General features: G+C 37.1%; 1 protein-coding gene across 1 annotated transcript; it reads left to right on the top strand.

The window, feature by feature from the left end:
* Positions 1–36: 36 nt before the first annotated feature.
* adisspa (adipose secreted signaling protein a) lies at positions 37–10,142 on the top strand. Its single transcript, XM_030135989.1, has 6 exons — positions 37–188; positions 2,045–2,125; positions 4,178–4,314; positions 5,576–5,729; positions 7,673–7,798; positions 9,811–10,142. The coding sequence occupies exons 2-6, from the start codon at positions 2,107–2,109 to the stop codon at positions 9,909–9,911; spliced, it is 537 nt and encodes a 178-aa protein (XP_029991849.1). The 5' UTR covers positions 37–188; positions 2,045–2,106; the 3' UTR covers positions 9,912–10,142.
* The last annotated feature ends 9,804 nt before the right edge of the window (positions 10,143–19,946 follow it).

Genomic DNA, 19,946 nt, shown 5'->3' with positions numbered 1-19,946 from the left:
CTGCACACGTGCGCGCGTCCGTGGAGGAGAAAGCGCATGCCCGGCTGCACACAGCATGCTGGAGCGCTCCGTCTCGGTCAGGACCACGCACTAACACCCGCCGGGACTTCACAAGGACGAACATCAGTGTTGTGAGAACGACATGTCTCTGCTGCTTTAACGACTGTTGAGGAACTCTGCTGTAAACGGTACGTACCTCCTTCATCCAGATCCATGTCTGGTTTGGAGGATGCTGCAGGATGCGGGATTGGATATGGGTGTGTGTATGTGCAATGTGTATCGACAGATCACTATTTAACTAGTGTCCCCAAAGCTAACACTGCAGGATGGAGCGTCAGGTGATGTGTTCAGGGGCTCTGGGACTAGACGGATGGATGCATGTTAAATACAGGCTCCAGGAGGGAAGGGATGTCCCTGTTTGGGCGTTCCTCACATCACACAGACACTGTTTTTTAGTCCATGGTTTGAGGGTTTAACTAGATCTGAGGGTATTTTTATTATCAGTATCTCCAGAATTTTAGACAGCATCCACAAACAGTATGTGTAATTCAATCTATCTTTTCCTAAAAAAAAAAAAAAAAAAATTAAAAAGATTAAAAAGGAGAGAAGAAAAGAATAATATATAAATAAATAAATAAATAAATAAATAATTCAATCTATTAATAGTAAAAATAAATAAATAAAAGTCCTGTTTACCTGTACTTTTCATAGATAGATAAGCTTTATTACAGACTCATAGTCCACATTAAAAAGCAAACAGATAAATACAAACACAATTAATAAAAATAAATTTAAAAATATATATATATTAATTTTAAAAAAAAAACACCTCTATACTTTCAAGAGTCAGTCACACCAGTGTTTCCAGAATAGAGATGTGTAACGTACAGCACTATATGCAAGATTAGTCAGCAATAAAATGACACTGTTTTCTGAATGATTTAGGTGACACATAAATTTAAACATCAGATTTTTCAACACAGCACGCAATTAATTTGCATGATTAGATATAAACAATTCACTGGCACTATTATGGCAGGTGAAAAAAAATGAATGAAGTGTAATTATGTTCATTTATGTGTGCTTTTACTACAGTTACAGACTGATCAGGATTCCATTTTCAACTGTCTTTAAACATTATTGTCATTATTTGAGGTTTGATTTCTGTCATAGCATTCAATAAATTATCAACCTATATATATTGTTTTGCAATATTTACAGTATAACTCGAGGAAATGTGAAATAAATCAATGAATTGATAATGTCAAGTAATTTTTTGTGAATAACAGACATTCCATACTTTTAATAACTTAATTAATAAAACCGCTTAACATTGCATCACTTGTATCTTTATGGCAATTCAGCACTTTTTGTTTCGCTATCATATTTTAGGAATATTTTTTCTATTTTCAAATGAGTCATATTTTAATTTATTTTTATTGTTGCTTTTATCCGGGGTCAGTACCCTTGTTCTGAGTCTATAATTTTTGTTCAGGGTTAAATGTTTTTACTGCCATTAAATCCTGTGTTTTCTGGGTTATATTTCAAATGAGGCCTTCACTGCAGTATATTCAGAGATTAAATAAAGATTATAACACTGTCCATTTGAGTGAATATTATGTCTTTTCTTTGTAGAGTGGGAGATAAAGCTCAGCTGTATTTCTCTGTTTTTTAGGTTAGTCTTTATAATGATAGAGAAAGCCCTGTAATGATAAAAACATACTGCTGCGTATTATCTGTAGTTCTGAGCTGAGCTGAGTCCAGAACACCATTGACTGTTCCCTTCAGAATATAATAAAAACACCAAATCTGACAGATTGGGTTGAGTCTGCACAATCTGTGCTGTTTATTTAACTGTCAGCATCTTTGGTTTTGCAGAAAAGTCAGATCTGATAGAACGGGTGGAAGTAGAGAAATGAGAAAGGCGCTGTGATGTTGAAAACCAGGACGCCAACACCACTGCAACTGGACTGTTTTCTTCAGTAAATAATGCAACACAGAGCTGTGCACACTGTAACATGGTTCTGACTCTTCTGTCTTTCAGAAGGTCAGTGATGACGCCACCCAGGTATTGCCCAGTGCTTCCCATTTCCTAACCACATCACCATGGCAACAGGAAGAAAAGGTAAGTTTGATGTTGCACGTGTCTGTGTGTGACTGGCAGTAGTACGGCCGCTGTGTGATTATATCTGTCAGTTTTCACCAGAGGGCGGTGCAGCTCTGGAAGAGAAGCCACAGGTCCACAGTGGACCAGGGCAGGGTCTCACAGGTCTGAGGGTTTGGACGAGGGTCGGACCCAGTGGTCTGCCACGGTCTGAGGTTGAGCTGGGTGGTACGGATAACAAACCGAATCTAGTTTATACCCCTACTATAGGGGTATTATAATCATCTGTCTGTCCGTCTGTCCTTCTGTCTGTCTGTCTTTCTATCCGTCTGTCTGTCCGTCCTTCTGTCTGTCCATTTGTCCATCTGTCTGTCTGTCCATCTGTCTGTCTGTCCATCTGTCCATCCATCTGTCCTTCTGTCTGTCCGTCCGTCTGTCTGTCCATCTGTCCTTCTGTGTGTCTGTTCATCTGCCCGTCTGTCTATCGTTTATCTGTCTGTCTGTCCATCCATCCGTCTGTCCTTCTGTCTGTCCATCTGTGTCTGTCTGTCTATCTATCCATCCATCTGTCCTTCTGTCTGTCTGTTCATCTGTTCGTCTGCTTGTCTATCATTTATCTGTCTGTCTGTCTGTCCGTCCGTCTGTCTGTCTCTCTGTCCATCTAGCCATCCATCCGTCTGTCCATCCGTCTGTCCATCTGTCTGTCCATCTGTTTGTGTCTGTCCATCCATCTGTCTGTCCGTCCATCCATCTGTCTGTCTGTCTGTCTCTCTGTCCATCTGTCCATCTGTCTGTCTGTCCATCTGTCTGTCTGTCTGTCTGTCTGTCTGTCCATCTGTCTGTCTGTCTGTCTGTCCATCTCTGTCTGTCCATTCAACAACATAATCCCAGTCTCTGTAGAATGCTCTGACACATCTGCACCAGATTTATTCTGTGGATGCATCTTTTCATGGAACAGAAGCCTTTTGTTAATGGTCACCCTGACCTACTTTTCCAAGGTCTAACTGCCTTGTGCCTTGTGCAGTTGTAATATCTGAGTACTTTCAAATATAAATATATATGGAATACATTGTACACAAAGACAGTCAAATCTAAATGTAGGGCAGTAACTTTCAACACTATATTTGGCCGAGGGGTATTAAAAGTGTGCAGCATGTTATGTTTTTAATCTGTAGTCTCTCTGTTACAGTGTGCATTTATACTAGAATAAATGCTCCTCAGTAACATGTGATATTTCTCAGACTCAGTTTATTGTCATTCAATCAATTGTACATGATAGAATGAAATGTAGTTACCCAGGTCTCAGTTTTGTAGCATAGAAGATAAAAGGATAAAATATAAATAAAACATATAAAAGGTAAATAGGGTAGAAAAAAAACTACCATAAAATATGTCAAAAAATTATAATAAAATAATAACATAAAATATTTCAATTACATGAAATAGTATTTCATGTAAATACTGCTCATACTTTGTTTGCTCTTACACTTTTTCTGAACTGTAGTTTACCACAGTGCAACTTTCTATACAGTATTTTTATAGATTTCATTATTTTTCTGTCTTTAATCTGTGTTTTTAATTGTACTACCCCTTTATGCCTTCTTAGCTTATCTATAGAAATATAACCATATTCTTTGTAAACTTAAGCTATAGTGGAGAAACTCATTTACTACTAAAAGAGCTGGCTTTCTTAACCTGTTTGTTGAGCATGAAGAAATTTGGTATTTATATAAATAAAGAATTAGAATTGAAAAATTTAATGTTAAGCAGCTTTGTGCATCTGACCACATGGTTGCTTGTAAATCTCTGGAAAAAATCAACAGCTCTGACCTTCCATGCCCAAACCTGTTGACCACCTGTTGAATAAGAGCTGCTGGACACATTTTACTCCAGGGGTCAAATAAACCCCCCAACAGCAATGTGAAGGACTAGTACAGACGACAGCAAGGATGTATTCTGACAACACAGCATTTATTTGTCATTTGACCAATTACTTCCTGCAAAGAAACGCTCTAACTGAAAAGATTGTGTGTGAAATGTTTTCATTATCAAACATGTGCTCTGGTTTTTCAGGTTCCACCTCCAAGGCAGGTGGTGTGCGTTTCCCTGACGACGATGAACCTCCTGGATCTCCAACACGGAGAGACGACCAGTCAAACCTGTCCACGCTCATCGCCATCCTGGAAAAGGACGGCAGCTACTTAGTCAAGGTGTGTGTTGTTTAATAGCTATGAAATACAAGGCCTTCTTCACACAATTTGCTGTTTAATCACATTTAGTCCTGATTAAATTGTGGTAAAAGTACGGCATTAAATGACCTTTTTCCAAACTGATGGACTCTGATACTGAGGTTTATCCTCCATAGGCTTCTCCTTCAGATCTATAACGACATATTGTCTTTAGATCGTGAACATACTACAAAAGGAGTTTGTGTAAGATCAGAAAGATTGTTACCCCGCCCCCTGAAGGGGAGGCAAGGGGTATTGTTTTTGGTTTGGTTTGTATGTTTGTTTATTTGTTTCTTAACACTCTAGCAGCAAAACTATTGGTTGAATTCATACCAAATTTGTTTAATAGATTGCCAGTGACCCACAATAGATCTCATTACATTTTGGGAACAATACGTCAAAGTCAAAAATTTTTATGAGTTTTTAAAAAAAATTTTTCCCCATTTACTTATAACAAGTGAAAATTCACGTCTGTAACAGCAAAGCTCTTGGTTGAATTCATACCAAATTTGGTTTATAGATTGATAGTGACCCAGAACAGATGTAATTTCATTTTGGGAAAAGTAGGTCAAAGTTCAAATTTTTAATGAATTTTTTAAAATCTTTTTTTTCCCCATTTACTTATAATGGGTAAAATTTCACATGTCTATAAAAGCATCAATTTTGTTTCAATTTACTTCAAACTTGGCACATATATAGAGGCAAATGATATGCTGACATCAGCACATGCATAGACATGATGACATCAGCTGGATCGATGCCAAAATAAGCTACAATACGTGTGAGGAGTGGGATTTGTTGTGCCTGGAACTTTTTTATTTTTTGTTTTCCAGGATTTTTTTTTTGTAACTTTTTATTTTGAATTTTTACATTTTTTCAAGGTATAATCGAACATTCCCCGAGACAAAACCAATAACAATTAAAAGAGAAAAGGATATAAAAAAGACATACACAACGGTATTGTTACACAGCTTCAACATTGTGAATGAATGTACATAATAAAAATAAAAACATCCAGATTAACCTCACGACAGGGTCAATTTTCTTTAATCTAATAATTTAATAACATTTTCTGACATTTTATGGACCATCTGAGGTCATACCTGATGTGTGTTACCCAGGAATGTAGAACTTGAGCAGTAAATGGTAAAACCAGTCTTCTTTTTCTCTAATTCTGACCCATCTGGGGAAATAGAATCATCATGACCATCTTCCATTTTACTTCCTGTCTTCCTTTCTTTAGGCCGGTTTCCTGAAAAGTCACCACTGCTATGAGATCGTCTTCACGGTTCCAGATGTCCACACTCTGGGCAAAGACCTGTCCTGTCTTCCCTCGTCCTCTCCGACCCGGCGGTCCCCCACACTCCGGGTCCAAAGAATTAACTCCACACTCGAGGGTAAGTTCAGAATTTAGGCCGTTTAATAATGACTGACAGAAAACACACTGACAAAGTTAGAGCCTTTTACTAAAGATTCCATAAACATAATTGGGTTGGTCAGTAAAACATCTCCCAGGGCATCTGTTCTTCTAAACCGTCTCCCATCTGGACGGGTTGATCTGATTATAGGCTGGTCCAGTAAAACAGTCGACGGTTTTGTTTCCCGTTTCATACGCTGTCTCTGCTCATTCCATCGATCAGAGGAGCCAGAGACTGAGCATTACTGGAACATCTCTGATTACAACACGCAGAAACAAACACAAAACCAGGAAACATAAGCTGACCTCTGGGGCTTCAGACCTGCTGTTTTGGTAAAACCTGTAAGTTTACGGTCCCATTACTGGACTGAGACCACCATCTACGAAAACCCTCAAAAACACCGTCAGAGTCATATGAATTTGGCCCATTATTGATTTCAGTAAACCAAAAATAAAGTTCAATATAAGCACAGAATCCTTGGGGTTAAAGATGTTAGATTGTACAAGAAGTCTATGTCAGGAAATGAAAAGCTCCAGTAAATGATAGAAAAAGTCCAATATCCTGACTACGACAAAAATAGAAGCACTCACAGAGATCCGACAGTTATGTTCAAGATTTAATGAAACAAAACAACAATCACATTCTCCATGCTTGACTTCAAGTAAGTTACCAAATCTTCAATACTGTTTATCTAAAAATACTTTCAGTCTGCTTTAAATTACAGCTGCGACATTGTTCCATTAGTTATAGACAATTGAATTCATCACTAAGTCTTTGACAATGTCAAGACAGAGAAAATTACCTAATTTTACTTTAACCCATCAATACCCAGTTCTACTTTTGCGGCAGTTCCCAAATTAATTTCTCTATAGATTTAACCTTTAAGTGATTTGTAACATTTATTCTATTATCTTCTGTATTTTGCCTGTTTTCAATGAGAAATCGTGTATTTTCTTATATTGAATTCACTGATCATACAGATGTTCATAAAAGCTCAGATTAAAGTTGAGGGTTATTATATCAGAAACAGAGAAAACTGAAGAAAATTGACTTTTTTAGTCAAATCGATCATTAACTGAACATAAACTCAGTGTGTCCATCCACTGTCATTGATCTAACCTCATGGGTTTTACTGCTGAATCCAGACTGATCTTATGAAATTGCGTTGTATGTCACACCAGTTCTTATGGCATTTGGTGTGCTATACGTACGCATTTTCATCCTTTCCAGTGTTATGCAGCGCCATTTGATCGTGTGTCAATGTACACCAAGATCTCCGGTTTACATATCCGTAACGGCTAACCCTAGCCGTAACCCTAACCCTAGCCCTAAACCTAAACCTAAACCTAACTCTAGCCCTGACCTTAGCCCTAGCCCTAACCTTAGCCCTAGCCCTAACCCTAGCTCTAAACCTAGCCCTAGCCCTAACCCTAGCCCTGACCCTAAACCTAACTCTAGCCCTAACCCTAACCCTAGCCCTAAACCTAACTCTAGCCTTAAACCTAACCCTAACCCTACCCCTAACCCTAGCCCTAAACCTAGCCCTAAACCTAAACCTAAACCTAAACCTAGCCCCAACCCTAATCAGAGCCCTAACCCTAACCTTACCCCAAACCCTAGCCCTACCCCTAACCCTAGCTCTAAACCTAGCCCTAGCTCTAAACCTAGCCCTAGCCCTAAAAAAAAAAAATCCACCCTGGCAGCAGTTAATCTGTCTGATGACCTCGGATAACAAACAGAGGAAATCACTGTTGCATTTCGATCCCATCTCTTGTTCCTCGTCGCTCCTGAAGCATTACTTTTCTGATTGTCATCGTCTGCTGCAGAACTAAGTGCTCACATCGATCACTAGATAAGACTCTTATCTAGAAAAATAAGCCTGGTCCAGGTCCAGAGTGAACGCTCTGCCTTTGTGTCTTTAGGAGGAGTAAAGGTAACCTGCGAGTACCGGACTCACCAGGAGGGCGTTCTGCAGGAGGAGATCACCCTGGTGACCAGAGGGAAAAAGGACAACACTCTGAAGATCAGGCTGCAGGCCAAGATCATCGGTATGTGCCAGTACACCAACACGAATGATCCACAAGCTGTTAAGTCATAAATCTAAACAGGTTTTCAGCATGTATCATCTTGTATTGAGCATTCTGTTTTAATATACAGTATATACAACTTCTCTGGGACTGCGGTTCATTTGCGCATTTGCTATCTTATTTACACACTATTACATCCTAACGGCACACACTGTTTACTGCACTGGACTGTACATACTGTGTTTTACATTTGTTTTCTATATATAATGTACATAGTCTTCATATACTTACTCTTCAGTGTTTTATATTGATCTACATATTCTCGAGAGTTTCAATATTTTCTTTTTTTTTTTATCTAGCTGAGAACTACTTCTAAGAAAGATTTTGTTACATGCACATAACGACAATAAACATTCTCGAATCTTGAATATGCAAAACACACAAAATATGCAGTTTATTTTCAAAGCCAAAGACAGCTTTATTTGTCATATCCTCCTGAGACCTAGTTGGTAAATATTTTGGCTATTTTACATTAAATAATTGCCTTAACTGGAAACAGCATGATGCAACAGTTTTTACAGATACATTTTTTTTTTTTTTTTTTTAATTTTTCATATATGGTAATGTCCTTTTCAGTGGATATTTTTAAAATTTTTAATTTTTAAGTAAAGCTGTGAAACTCTTTGTCCACTACAGACGACAAAAATGCATTGCTGGCTCTCACGAGGATATGCACAGCACATGCAGAAAAACTGAAATTACAACCCTGTCACAAGTAACATAGTAGAAAAATAGAATATAAATATACAAAATAACTGTAAACATACAATCAAATTTCAGTAAAGTGACAGGGTAACAGTAAAATGGCACAGTAAAGTGAAGTGGAGGAGGAATTATTGTGGTTAAGGTGACAAAGTGCAAAGTCCCTGAGATCACTGTGTGTGTGTGTGTGTGTGTGTGTGTGTGGGGGGGGGGTTCAGAGTTTGTATGTATTTTATGTCACAGATAATGAGATATTGTTAAGTGCAGCACAATAGAAGCCTCTACCATCTGTGGAACTGTAAAATAAACACTATCGCACCTATATGGATAAGTGAGTGAAGACAATAAAGGCAGCAGCTAGGGCTGTAAGAAAATATCGGTTCTGCAATATATCACGATATTTCATTTCACAATACTGTATCGATATTAAAAAGTACTGTATCAATATTTTTAGGTATTTATTTAAACGCAGATATTGTGGCGGTTCATTTTTGTTTTTTTTTTTGTTTATATTTTTTTTTATTATCATTTAACACTCTTTCACAAAATAATGTTAATTCCTTTGTTGGGATTGCACTAAAATAATGTTATGATGTTAGTTATGAACTGATAGAATATGAACATTTGAACAGGATCTTGAACTGTAATGTCTATAAAACATAATTTAAGTTTTAACACAGGAACATTTTGTGATGTAACATTAGATCCTGTTCTGATCAAATAAAAATGTGTTTAGTATTTGTGCATATTTCTGGTGTAATTCAATTCTTCAAGGAAATAATTATTTAAAAAAAAGGAACAAACAAAAAATTGCCTTTGTAACATTACCATGATATATTGTATTGTGATCCTAGTATTGTGATTTGTATCGTATCACCAGGTTCTTGCCGATACACACCCCTGGCAGCAGCAGGTCCAGAATAGGTCCATGGAAAACCTACAGTGTAACTACATAGATAGGATCTCATACAATATAAGGAAAATATATGCTATAAATTTTCAATAATTCAAGTCATTTTCAGATATGTTTTTAAAAACAGATAAAATTTCAGCTTTCTTTTTTTTTGTTTTGCTTTATAGCTTCATAACAGGCTAAGTTTTGTAATTATGTCTGCGATACATGTACTGAACCACTTTGTTCACATTTTATTTTACTGTTAGTGTAAACTTTCATGACATTTTACCTGAAAACTGCAGCAGGGACACGTGATGAGGAAGCAGAGGCTGAACCACTGAATACTGTCGTCTCTGCTCTTTGTGTTTCGATCTAGATCCACATCACGGGACCCCGATGCTGCTGGAGGGGGTGCGGTGTCTGGGTCCGCAGAAAGACAGCCAAAAAAAACACTGCACTGACCGCAAGAGGATATGACCACAAAGCCACCTGTATGTCTGCATCTACAACACTATCATAGTACACCAGTGACTGTCGGGACTAAGGTCGTTTGTACAAATATGTTTATTAAGTCATTTTCTTTATAATGAATTACAACAGGGCACAATAGTTCTATGATTTTAAGATTACTTGGGGGAGAAACAAGCTAAAAATACTGTCATTAAGTATGTTTCCATCCAGCATGTTGTGTTTGCATTTAAAAAATACCCAAGTAGAAACAGAGATTGTTGTAGTCAGCACCGCTTAAACTGAGACCAAGTGACGTGAAACTAAAACCAGCTCCAGATTTTTGACCAAAGCCCATTGCAATCGACAGCTCAGGTTGGATTTTAAGATAAGATAAGACTTTATTGATCCCAACATGGGGAAATGTCTCAGTTGACAGCAGCAATCACAAAAAAAACCCCCACAAAAATAAAGTGCAGATAAGACAGAAAGGAGAAAATATACACTTGTGAAACTTGTGAAATATAAAGAAGAAGAAAAATCTGCTATTTATATTAAAATTTAAATATTATGTACATGTTTACAACATATTTGCACATGGACGTGTTATAACTGTTATAAAATCTAAAACACACTGGACCAAACTGGACCAGTTTAACCCATGATGATAAAAACAAACAAAACAAAACTGCTCTGAATGTTAACACAACAGCAGTGGATCGTAACTTGCAAAAATTCATATTTTTGCAGAATTTCTGTGAATTTGGTCAGAATTTGTGCTACATTTGGATGGAAACATGCCTAATGATACACACAGATTCATCAGATGAGATTAAAAACATGGTATGTTGTGGGTCCAAACATCTACTAGTATAAATAACACTAATATAATTAATCTAAATAACACCAGCCTCTTGATAACTGTTCTCCAGTTTAGATAGCCATGAATCCTCTGCCGTCGGAGAGGAACGGTAAACCAGCACTGAACACGAGCCACCTTAGACACTTCAACACAAACATCTACACAAAAGAACCGACCAACATCACACATCACAGAGCTAAGGACACACAAAACCACTAATGGACCCTGTTGTTTAGTAGTTCCTCTCAGCAGGTCCTTATTTCATATTGTTCTGGTATGTTCCCCTTTTTTTGCACAAAATCGCATAAGTATCGATGATAGAGTTCCTTCAACAGCAGACCTAAACCAGCTGGTCTGGTATCATGAATGTTTCACAGGTTTCTCTAAAAAGCAGAGGTGTCAAACTCATGATAGTTTTGGGGCCACATTCAGCCCAATATGATCTGAAGTGGGCCGGACCAGTAACGTAATAACAGTGAAATAAGTAAAATTACATTACAAAAGGATTTACATCGATAACGTTTCCTTAACCTCCTCAGACCCAGCTATGGGTTTTCTGTCTACATTTGTGGACAAGAGTTTCACAACTTCATGCAAAAAAAGGAAAAGAAAACTGTCCACCGCAAAAGACATTCCATAAAAAATTTAAAAACTGCATCTGAAAAAACTGTTGCATCATGATGTTTCCAATATAGGCACTTATTTAATAAAAACAAAAAAAGCTTGTACTTTGCTGACATTTCCTGGGTCTCAGGAGGTTAAAAATGTGAAAACCTGAAAAAGATGAAATTTACCAAGAAAAATACATGCAATTTTTAATAATATTATGTATTATTTGGGGCTGTCAAAATTAATGTGTTAACGCAGATTCATCCATCATCATGATTAATGTGAGTAAAAATTTTAACTCAATTAACCCATCTGCAGCAGAATGACTCTGAACGTCTCTGCCAACACATTTGGGTCCATTTGTTCAAGGGTCAAAACGTGGTATTCGGAATCTCTCTAATGGGACATTTTGGAAACAATTTGAGAGATTAGTGTTGCTAAATGACCCACATTTTTACTTTTAAATTCATTTTTGCTTTAGTTGGACCATAAGAGATTATCCAAAACAATAAACTACTTTATATTGAAATAAATGATGGAATGGCAATCAATTCAAGTTCGCTCTCTGATGGGACATTACTGTGTTTGGACCCTCAAGTAGAGTTAGCGTCGCACTTGAACAAATGGTCAGTTGATCCAGTAGTGACAGGCAGCAGAACCAACTCATAAAGAAGGAAGACGATAAACAGCATGTTAGCCCTCTAGATGGAAATATGAGGACAAAAAAACCAAGACAGAACAGCTGTTTCAAGTTGTTTTGTTGAAACTGTTGAAGGTATTTAATAATCACGTTAAGTGCATATAAATTCCCTTCTTTCTTGAGTCTGTTTGCTCACACAAAATTAAACATGATTAATATAGATTAAAAACAAATGATATTTAATTGTGAATAATTGAAATGAATCCACAGCAACCCTGTGATTAATCTGATTAAAAATTGTAACTGTTTGACAACAGGAGTATTATTATGTTACCATTTACACATGTATTTTATAATTTACAGTGGATCTAAAAATACACATAACAATTAGTAACAGGAAGAATATGGGTAAGATTACACTCCTCGTAGACCTTATAGGTTGTTGATATTTGTTGGGGTTATTCACTTTTTGTGTGAAAGAATAGTTTGTAAATGTCAACATTTTTATGGAATTTTACTTTTTACACTAAAAACAAACAGACGTTTGGAGTTGTCATTATCTGTAGGTTATGTTATTATTTTACTGGTCTGATCCACTTTAGATCATATTGGTTTGTATTTGGAACCTGAGCTAAAAAGATTTTAACACCAGTGATTGTTAATATTTTCAGTGTCATTTTTGCACTTCACACATTCATCCCACGGGCCAGATTGGACCCTTTGGCAGGCCAGTTTTTGGCCCATGGGTCATATGTTTGACACCTGTGCTCCAAAGGTACCACCAGTTTTCTGCTGGTCTGCAAAAGCATTAAAATCATATTATTTATATTTTAGTTCTTCAAATGTCTTAATATGTTTTAATGCCAAGTTGTAAAACCTGATTGGATTATGAGGTTCACTTTTATAAAGTTGCATTAACTTCAGTTTAGCTTTTAAATTTGTTTTGTAAGAAAGGTTTATGTTTATCTGATGTGGAATCAGTGACTAAACAGGTGGTGCCCAGTTTGATTGTGAGTTAATGTGATGAATCCTCTCATTTATTAAAAAATGGAATAAGCATAATACAGAGGTGAAGCCCCGCCCCTTTCAATGTGCCCCATGGGAACTTATTTCACAAATGTAAATGACTGTCAATTTAAAAGATGATTTTACAAGTCAAAAAGTTTGTGGTAAAAAAAAAAAAAAAAAAGATAAACATCTAGTTTGTGTGAATCGGCATCCATCATTGCAGAGTTTAAACAGCAGATACAAAAGTGGGAGGAGCTTAAGCGTCAAAAACTTATGCTAAATTCTTTAAAAACATCAAAGTTAATAACCCTTTTTTAGCACCAAAGTTGCAATATTGTGACAAACAACATATTTAAATGAAACAGGCAGCTTTTTGAAATCTTGAAATCAAAATTGGATATTTGAAAAAAAACAAACAAAAAAAACTGGTGCCTAAAGGGTTAACAGAAGTTTTTGCAAGAGGAAACATTGTCACCACCATTGTTGTTGCCACAAAACACTGGACATATTGCACTTTTCAGCTAAATGTTGAAGTGTCCTCTTTGGATAATAAATTGACTCAGGTGAAACCACCTGGTGTGATCAGATATTGTGCGTTCATACTGTAACAGGAACTTAAAAAACATAAGAGACATTAAGTAGTGACAATGGATTTATTTATTTAAAATCTATATGATGTGGAAAAGTGCATTTTACTCAATTGTGACACTATATCTGTTAAAGTATAAAAGTGTCATCTGAATGTGTCTTCTATTAACATGTAGACTGGTGTTTTCACTGGAACACGTTTAATAAGATCAACATCACAATAAAAACCGATGATTTGATGCAGAGCGGGGGTGTCAAACTCATTTTAGTTCAGGGGCCACATACAGCCCATTTGGATCTCAAATGGACCAAAACACTAAAATAATAGCATAACAGCCAATAAGTAATGAGAACTCCCTATTTCCCCTCTTTGTTTTAGTGCAGAAAAGGAATGTTCTGTTATGAAAATGTTTACATATACAAACTGTCATTTCACAAAAAATGGGAATAACCTGAACAAGCTAGTTAGGCATGTATATTAATAGTGAATTATTGTAAATATTTATGTATATTTGTGTACACATAATGATGTGCATATAATCAATCAATCAATCAAATTTTATTTATATAGCACCAAATCATAACAAAAGTTATCTCATGACACTTTACATATAGAGTTGGTGAAAACCAGACTCTAAGCCAATTTACAGAAACCCAACAGAATCCTCCAGGAGCAAACACTAGTGACAGTGGAAGGAAAAAGTACCTTTAACAGCAGAAACCTCGAGCAGACCCAGACTCCTGGAGGATGGCCGTCTGCCTTGACCAGTTGGGGTTAAAGAGAAAGAGTAAAGGAAGAGAAAAGAGAGAGCGATAGAGAGATACTGGGGTAGAGGGGGAGAAGGGGGGAAGTAGGGGGAGACACATGGATGCAGTTGATGCACAGATAGAACATCTATGGAACTATATAAAAAACACTGTCATAACTATATGGATAAGTGAGTGATGACGATGAAGGAGGAGAAAGGCAGGACCACAGCAGCAGGTCCAGAGAGGATCCAGGGAAAACTTGTGATGATCCAGGGAAAACCTGAAATGGATGTGGATGTTTTATCATGCTCATCATCTTGTGAAGTTGAAACTACACTGTACATGGAGTGCACAAGCTCAAAATAAACCAACTGATCAAGCTGAAATTTCTTAAGAAAAATAAGTGCAATTTAAACAATATTATGCCTCAGTTTATCATTTATACATGTGCATTACAGATTGCAGTGGTCTACAAAGGCACAAAACATTTAGTAACAAGCATAAAATAATATTGTTAAAATGTTTTGAGTTTGAAATTTGAAGTTGTCATTATTTATAGGTTATTCTGTCAAACCCACTTGAGATCGATTTGGGCTAAAATGAGCTTTACGTCATTGACTGTTAATACGTTCAGTGTAATTTCTGCACTTTACCAATTCATCCCACGGGCTGGATTAGAACCTTTGGTGGGCCATATGTTTGACACCCCCGACACAGAGTATTAATAATGTAATTGTACTTTGTACTGTTTCTGTTTAGAAAATGTCTTAACCATTGAAGATGATGTTTCTGAAAAACTAAATGTTACAACAGCATGTGGAGGTGTGAACTGTTGAAATAAACAGATGTGTTTACATGGGCTGGACTATCTGGTCAGAATCCGGTTGTCTGAAGAACCGGTGCTCATTTCTGTGCATGTAAAACTTAAATCAGGATCTCAAGAACCTGGATAAGACTTTGACCCAAATACTTTGATGTGTTTTCCATGTTCTGTTTATATGAGGATGTTAATGCAATGTGCTTCATTTCCTGACAGACACATCCACTGTAATTATGGTTAATAAGTTACACTAACAAGATGTAGACAAAGGTAAACTAGTCGTTAGCATTAGCTTTCACATGACTCTTCATGAGGGGAAATGAAGTTAAAAACAGGAACGATGCATTTACTAACTTCAGTCCCTAGATAATAATATAATATATAACATATATATAGATAATATATTAATTGTAAGTTGTATTTGTAAAATTTTAAAGAATAAATTTTAAAGAATGATTTTCCAAACAATTTTCTTTTCCCAAAAGTCAGCTCTCCGCAGTATAAAAACTACCACATCTAGAACCCGGGATTCCCCATGAGTCAACGCACTAGTTATATTATTATGTTACTGGTCCGGACCACTTCAGATCATATTGGACTAAATGTGGCTCCTGAACTAAAATGAGTTTGACAGCCCTGGTTTAACATGAAAAAATTATTGATTAACTAAGGTTAGGCCAACACTTTCATTAGATCCCTGTTTGTTATATATTCACTTATCAGCAACCGGAACACAGTTTATTCTGTGCAGAGCCTTACCAATAATCACAACACCACATTTGTGTGTTCCAGTAAAAATGGAGGACTCTGAATGTGATCAGACCTGAGATACCGATGAACATGTAAACACAAAACAAATGATTCAACAGAAGGACAATAAGGAGTCTTGTTTGCATGATATAAATGTCTGCATATATAACCGAATAAACTGTCGTGACCTAATTACACAGACAGGAAGGGGATGGATTTTTTTTTTTTTAGATCAGTAGCTTCATGATGATATTGAACATACTGTCCATCTCAAACCTTTGACAGACAGCAGTGGCGATTACAATCAATGCAGATTTCCTTTGTTTTAGATATTTACACATATTTCTTTTTCCTGGATTGACAAAATGACTTGGTTCATGTTTCTTGTGTCAGCTCTTTTAAACATTATTGACATTTTCTGTCCTCTTATCAGATGATGAGGTCAGGTGGTAGATTTTTATGTTTGTTTTCAGTGTCACATTGGAATCGTACTAGAAAAGCTTAACATTTCAGGTCATATTTGTTTCTTATTGGCAGTGAGCTTTTTGAGAACATGAACCAGTTTCACACCAGGAAATTTCGTGCATGTGTAGCACTTGCAGGGATACTTTTTTTTTTAATAAAATGATCAGCTTTAGCACAATCACCATTAGTTTCCAATAATATAATATGACGAATATGGCTCATGTCTGTATAGTTTATTTGTTAGATGTTGAAAAATTAATGTGTTACCACAGACAAAGCAGACTTGTGTTTTGAAACTTGCAGCCAATTACGTGGTCTGTCACTCAAATATGACTGTTAGCATATTAGCATGTGGCCATTGTAGCTGTGACCTGACAGAACAGACCACCACATCTCTGAACATGGTTTCTGCTCGTTAGAACGTCACTGACTGTGGATGTAAGACTAAAGCATTGGAACAGTTTGTATTGTCATGCTTTGTTGTCTGACACTTGAAAACTGGACAGTATGTATGTGTCCTTTTTGGCTTTTTTCTGTTTACATGAATGTAAATAAAGTATCCCCTCATGATCTGTAAATCTAGTGTAGAAGTGTGCATTCTTGATTTAAATTAATATTTCTGCACTTACACAATTTTGTAGGAAAAAAACAATGTACATGTGATTCATTGACACTTGTATTGCACTAATTGTACTTCTATGTAGTATTGATATTCCAAACTCTCACCAGCAGGAGGAAGTCTAGTACCAGAACACACTGAGGACAACCAAAACCACCAACGAATCAACACTATGTATCCACAGACTGTATCTGTATAATGGTATCATTAAGTGTTCTTCTTCAAGCTAAAACTCAAAGGGCCTGATTTATTAAAGGTTTGTGCATGTAAAAACCATGGTTCTCCACGGGTCAAGTCGCTAGTAAGTTTCTATTCCCTTGAGGGTGAAGAATGTCTGACAAGCTAGCTAGTGGGAGGATTGGCCAACTTCTCCTCACGATGTCTGGCTTTTCTGGAAAAGTTCACCTTGAAAATGTTTTTTTAAGTGTGTCCAACATCAAATCATTTTCCTCTCCTCCGTCAGCCATTGTGAGTGTAACAAATTCTACCTCAAATGTATTAATTATTCAACTGAATTCAATTAAAATGAGTTTTATTGGCATGAATCAAAAAGAATATTGCCAAACCTACATCAAATAATAGTTTTGCTCTTACCATCCAATCAGGGGAAGGATAAATGCTGACAATATTGGCCAACTAGCTAGTCCTGTGAGGGGAAAATTAAATTTGATTGGTTACAGAAACAGTCCTGATGCTGTACAGTTTAAGTTACATGGGCCATTAGTACTCATTCTGAAGGCCCAGGGATGATTAGAATAACCCTAGCAACTCACAGAGACTGAAATCTGATTGGACAAGATATCTTACATCCACATACACGTAATGGAAGCAGTGCAGCCAAGAAAAAAACTAAGAAATGAAGAGAATAGTCTATTGAAAATAAATTAATAGAATTTCATGGAACAAATAACAGAATTTAGGTTGTAAATGTAGGTCAGTGTTTCTGATTATGTTAACAGTTGCAGAGAAGGCCCTGCTGGCCCTGATGACCCACCACTGGTAAATGGTGAAAACAATGATTTTAGTGTTGTCTATTCTGGTTTATTTAAGGCAGAATGCTTGTTACACTTTAGAAAAAATAAGTGCATTAGTAACAAAAGCACTTAATCAATCATTGTCTGTGTAACCAGGGTTAGTTAAACCCCAGGTTATTTCTAATCTGCTCTGAAAATGTAGCTGTGTATTATGTGTTTGTTTCTAAATGTTTTTTATTTAAATTTATAACTTTTTTGTTTGTTTTTTTATGAAAAGGAAGAAGTAAAAACATCTTCTAAACTTAAAGGTGCGGGAGACTTTCATGACCAATTTTTCATCAGATCTGTAAAACCTCAGTCATATCCTCAGTATCACGAATCTGTAAGTCTTTCTGTGATTACTCACCTGAATCTCTTGCATTACGGTGAACACTTTCGAAGTGCCATCCACCAGAAACAAACCATATGTTTACAAACAGAGTTGGGAGGTAACTCGGACATCTTCGGAATTTTGTCGCGACGTGCATTGTGGGAAGTGAAGGCTCATGCTGCCGCCTGACAGTGGCAGCGGCAGTGGCAGTGCAACCATATGATATTACATGGATGAAAAAAACACGACGCGGAAACGACTAAAACGCGCAAACGGCTGGAGGAATATGCATAGACTGAAGGGAGCTCCTACCGTTTCTGCCTCATGTCTGTAGCAGCTGCCGCTGCCAGACAGCGGAGCAAACCGGCATTTCCCACAATGCACGTCGCGACAAAATTCCGAAGATGCCAGAGTTACCTCCCGGCTCTGTTTGTAAACATATGGTCTGTTTATGGTGGATGGCACTTTGAAATTGCTCACCGTAATGCAAGAGATTCAGGTGAGTAATGACAGACAGACTTACAGATTCATGATACTGAGGATATGACTGAGGTTTTACAGATTTGATGAAAAATTGGTCACAAAAGTCTCCCACACCTTTAAGTGAAATCACAAACTGTATATGTGTTACTGTCCCTTTAATTCAGGTGGTAGTTGTGACTCGCTGTTCAGTGTGCAAAAACTGATAAGAGTGGACATCTTACCTCTGCAGCGATCTCTGTGCGCCCCCTGCAACCAGAGCATGTTTTGTGTAGATGCTGAAGAGTAGTGATGGTGAGATGAAGCCTCATGAGGCATCGAACCACATGAGCCAACTGGTTCAAGAAAGGGTTCATTTCTCGAACCTTCATGTGCACACAAAACCACCTACTGGCCAGGTGTATAATCACAGGTATCTTCACCACAGAATGTGTGATGCATTGAATTTTTACCTCCGCCAAGGAGGTTATGTTTTTGCCAGGGTTTGTTTGTCTGTTTGTCTGTCCGTTAGTGTGCAACATAACTCAAAAAGTTATGGACAGATTTTGATGAAATTTTCAGGGTTTGTTGGAAATGGGATAAGGAAGAAATGATTAAATTTTGGTGGTGATCGGGGGTGGGGGGGCCCATTTCCAACAAACCCTGAAAATTTCATCAAAATCTGTCCATAACTTTTTGAGTTATGTTGCACACTAACGGACAGACAGACAGACAGACAAACAAACAAACAAACCCTGGCAAAAACATAACCTCCTTGGCGTGGGGGGGCCCACGGGGGGGGCCACTGATTAGCCTTGGTGGAGGTCTGTGCTCTCCGAGTGCTTCTAGTTGCATCTGTTATGGCTCTTGGGAATGACTATGAATAACAAAAAATGTATGACCAAATAATTTCTCTACATAAATTATCACATATGTGTATAATGTGATATTTTTGAATGTATTCTGTGTGTGTAAATTTCCCCCAAATGGTAGTATCATATGTGGGAGGCTGTGTAATGTTTTTGTTTGTTTGTTTGTTTGTTTGTTTGTTTGTTTTGGTCACTTTAGGAAAATGTCATGGGCTTAAACAGGCAGAAGACAGTGAAAGTGCTTGTGGAACTAGGAAGAGGGCACTGAACATGCTTGTGTAA

Source organism: Sphaeramia orbicularis, chromosome 1 (assembly GCF_902148855.1).
Source record: "Sphaeramia orbicularis chromosome 1, fSphaOr1.1, whole genome shotgun sequence".
NCBI lineage: Eukaryota > Metazoa > Chordata > Actinopteri > Kurtiformes > Apogonidae > Sphaeramia > Sphaeramia orbicularis.
This window is presented reverse-complemented; position numbering and strand designations above follow the sequence as displayed.

Excerpts from the sequence above, each read along its gene's own strand:
- adisspa (XM_030135989.1), top strand. Across the intron at positions 4,315-5,575 it reads ACGGCAGCTACTTAGTCAAG|GCCGGTTTCCTGAAAAGTCA; the intron begins GTGTGTGTTGTT and ends TCCTTTCTTTAG. Across the intron at positions 5,730-7,672 it reads AATTAACTCCACACTCGAGG|GAGGAGTAAAGGTAACCTGC; the intron begins GTAAGTTCAGAA and ends TTGTGTCTTTAG.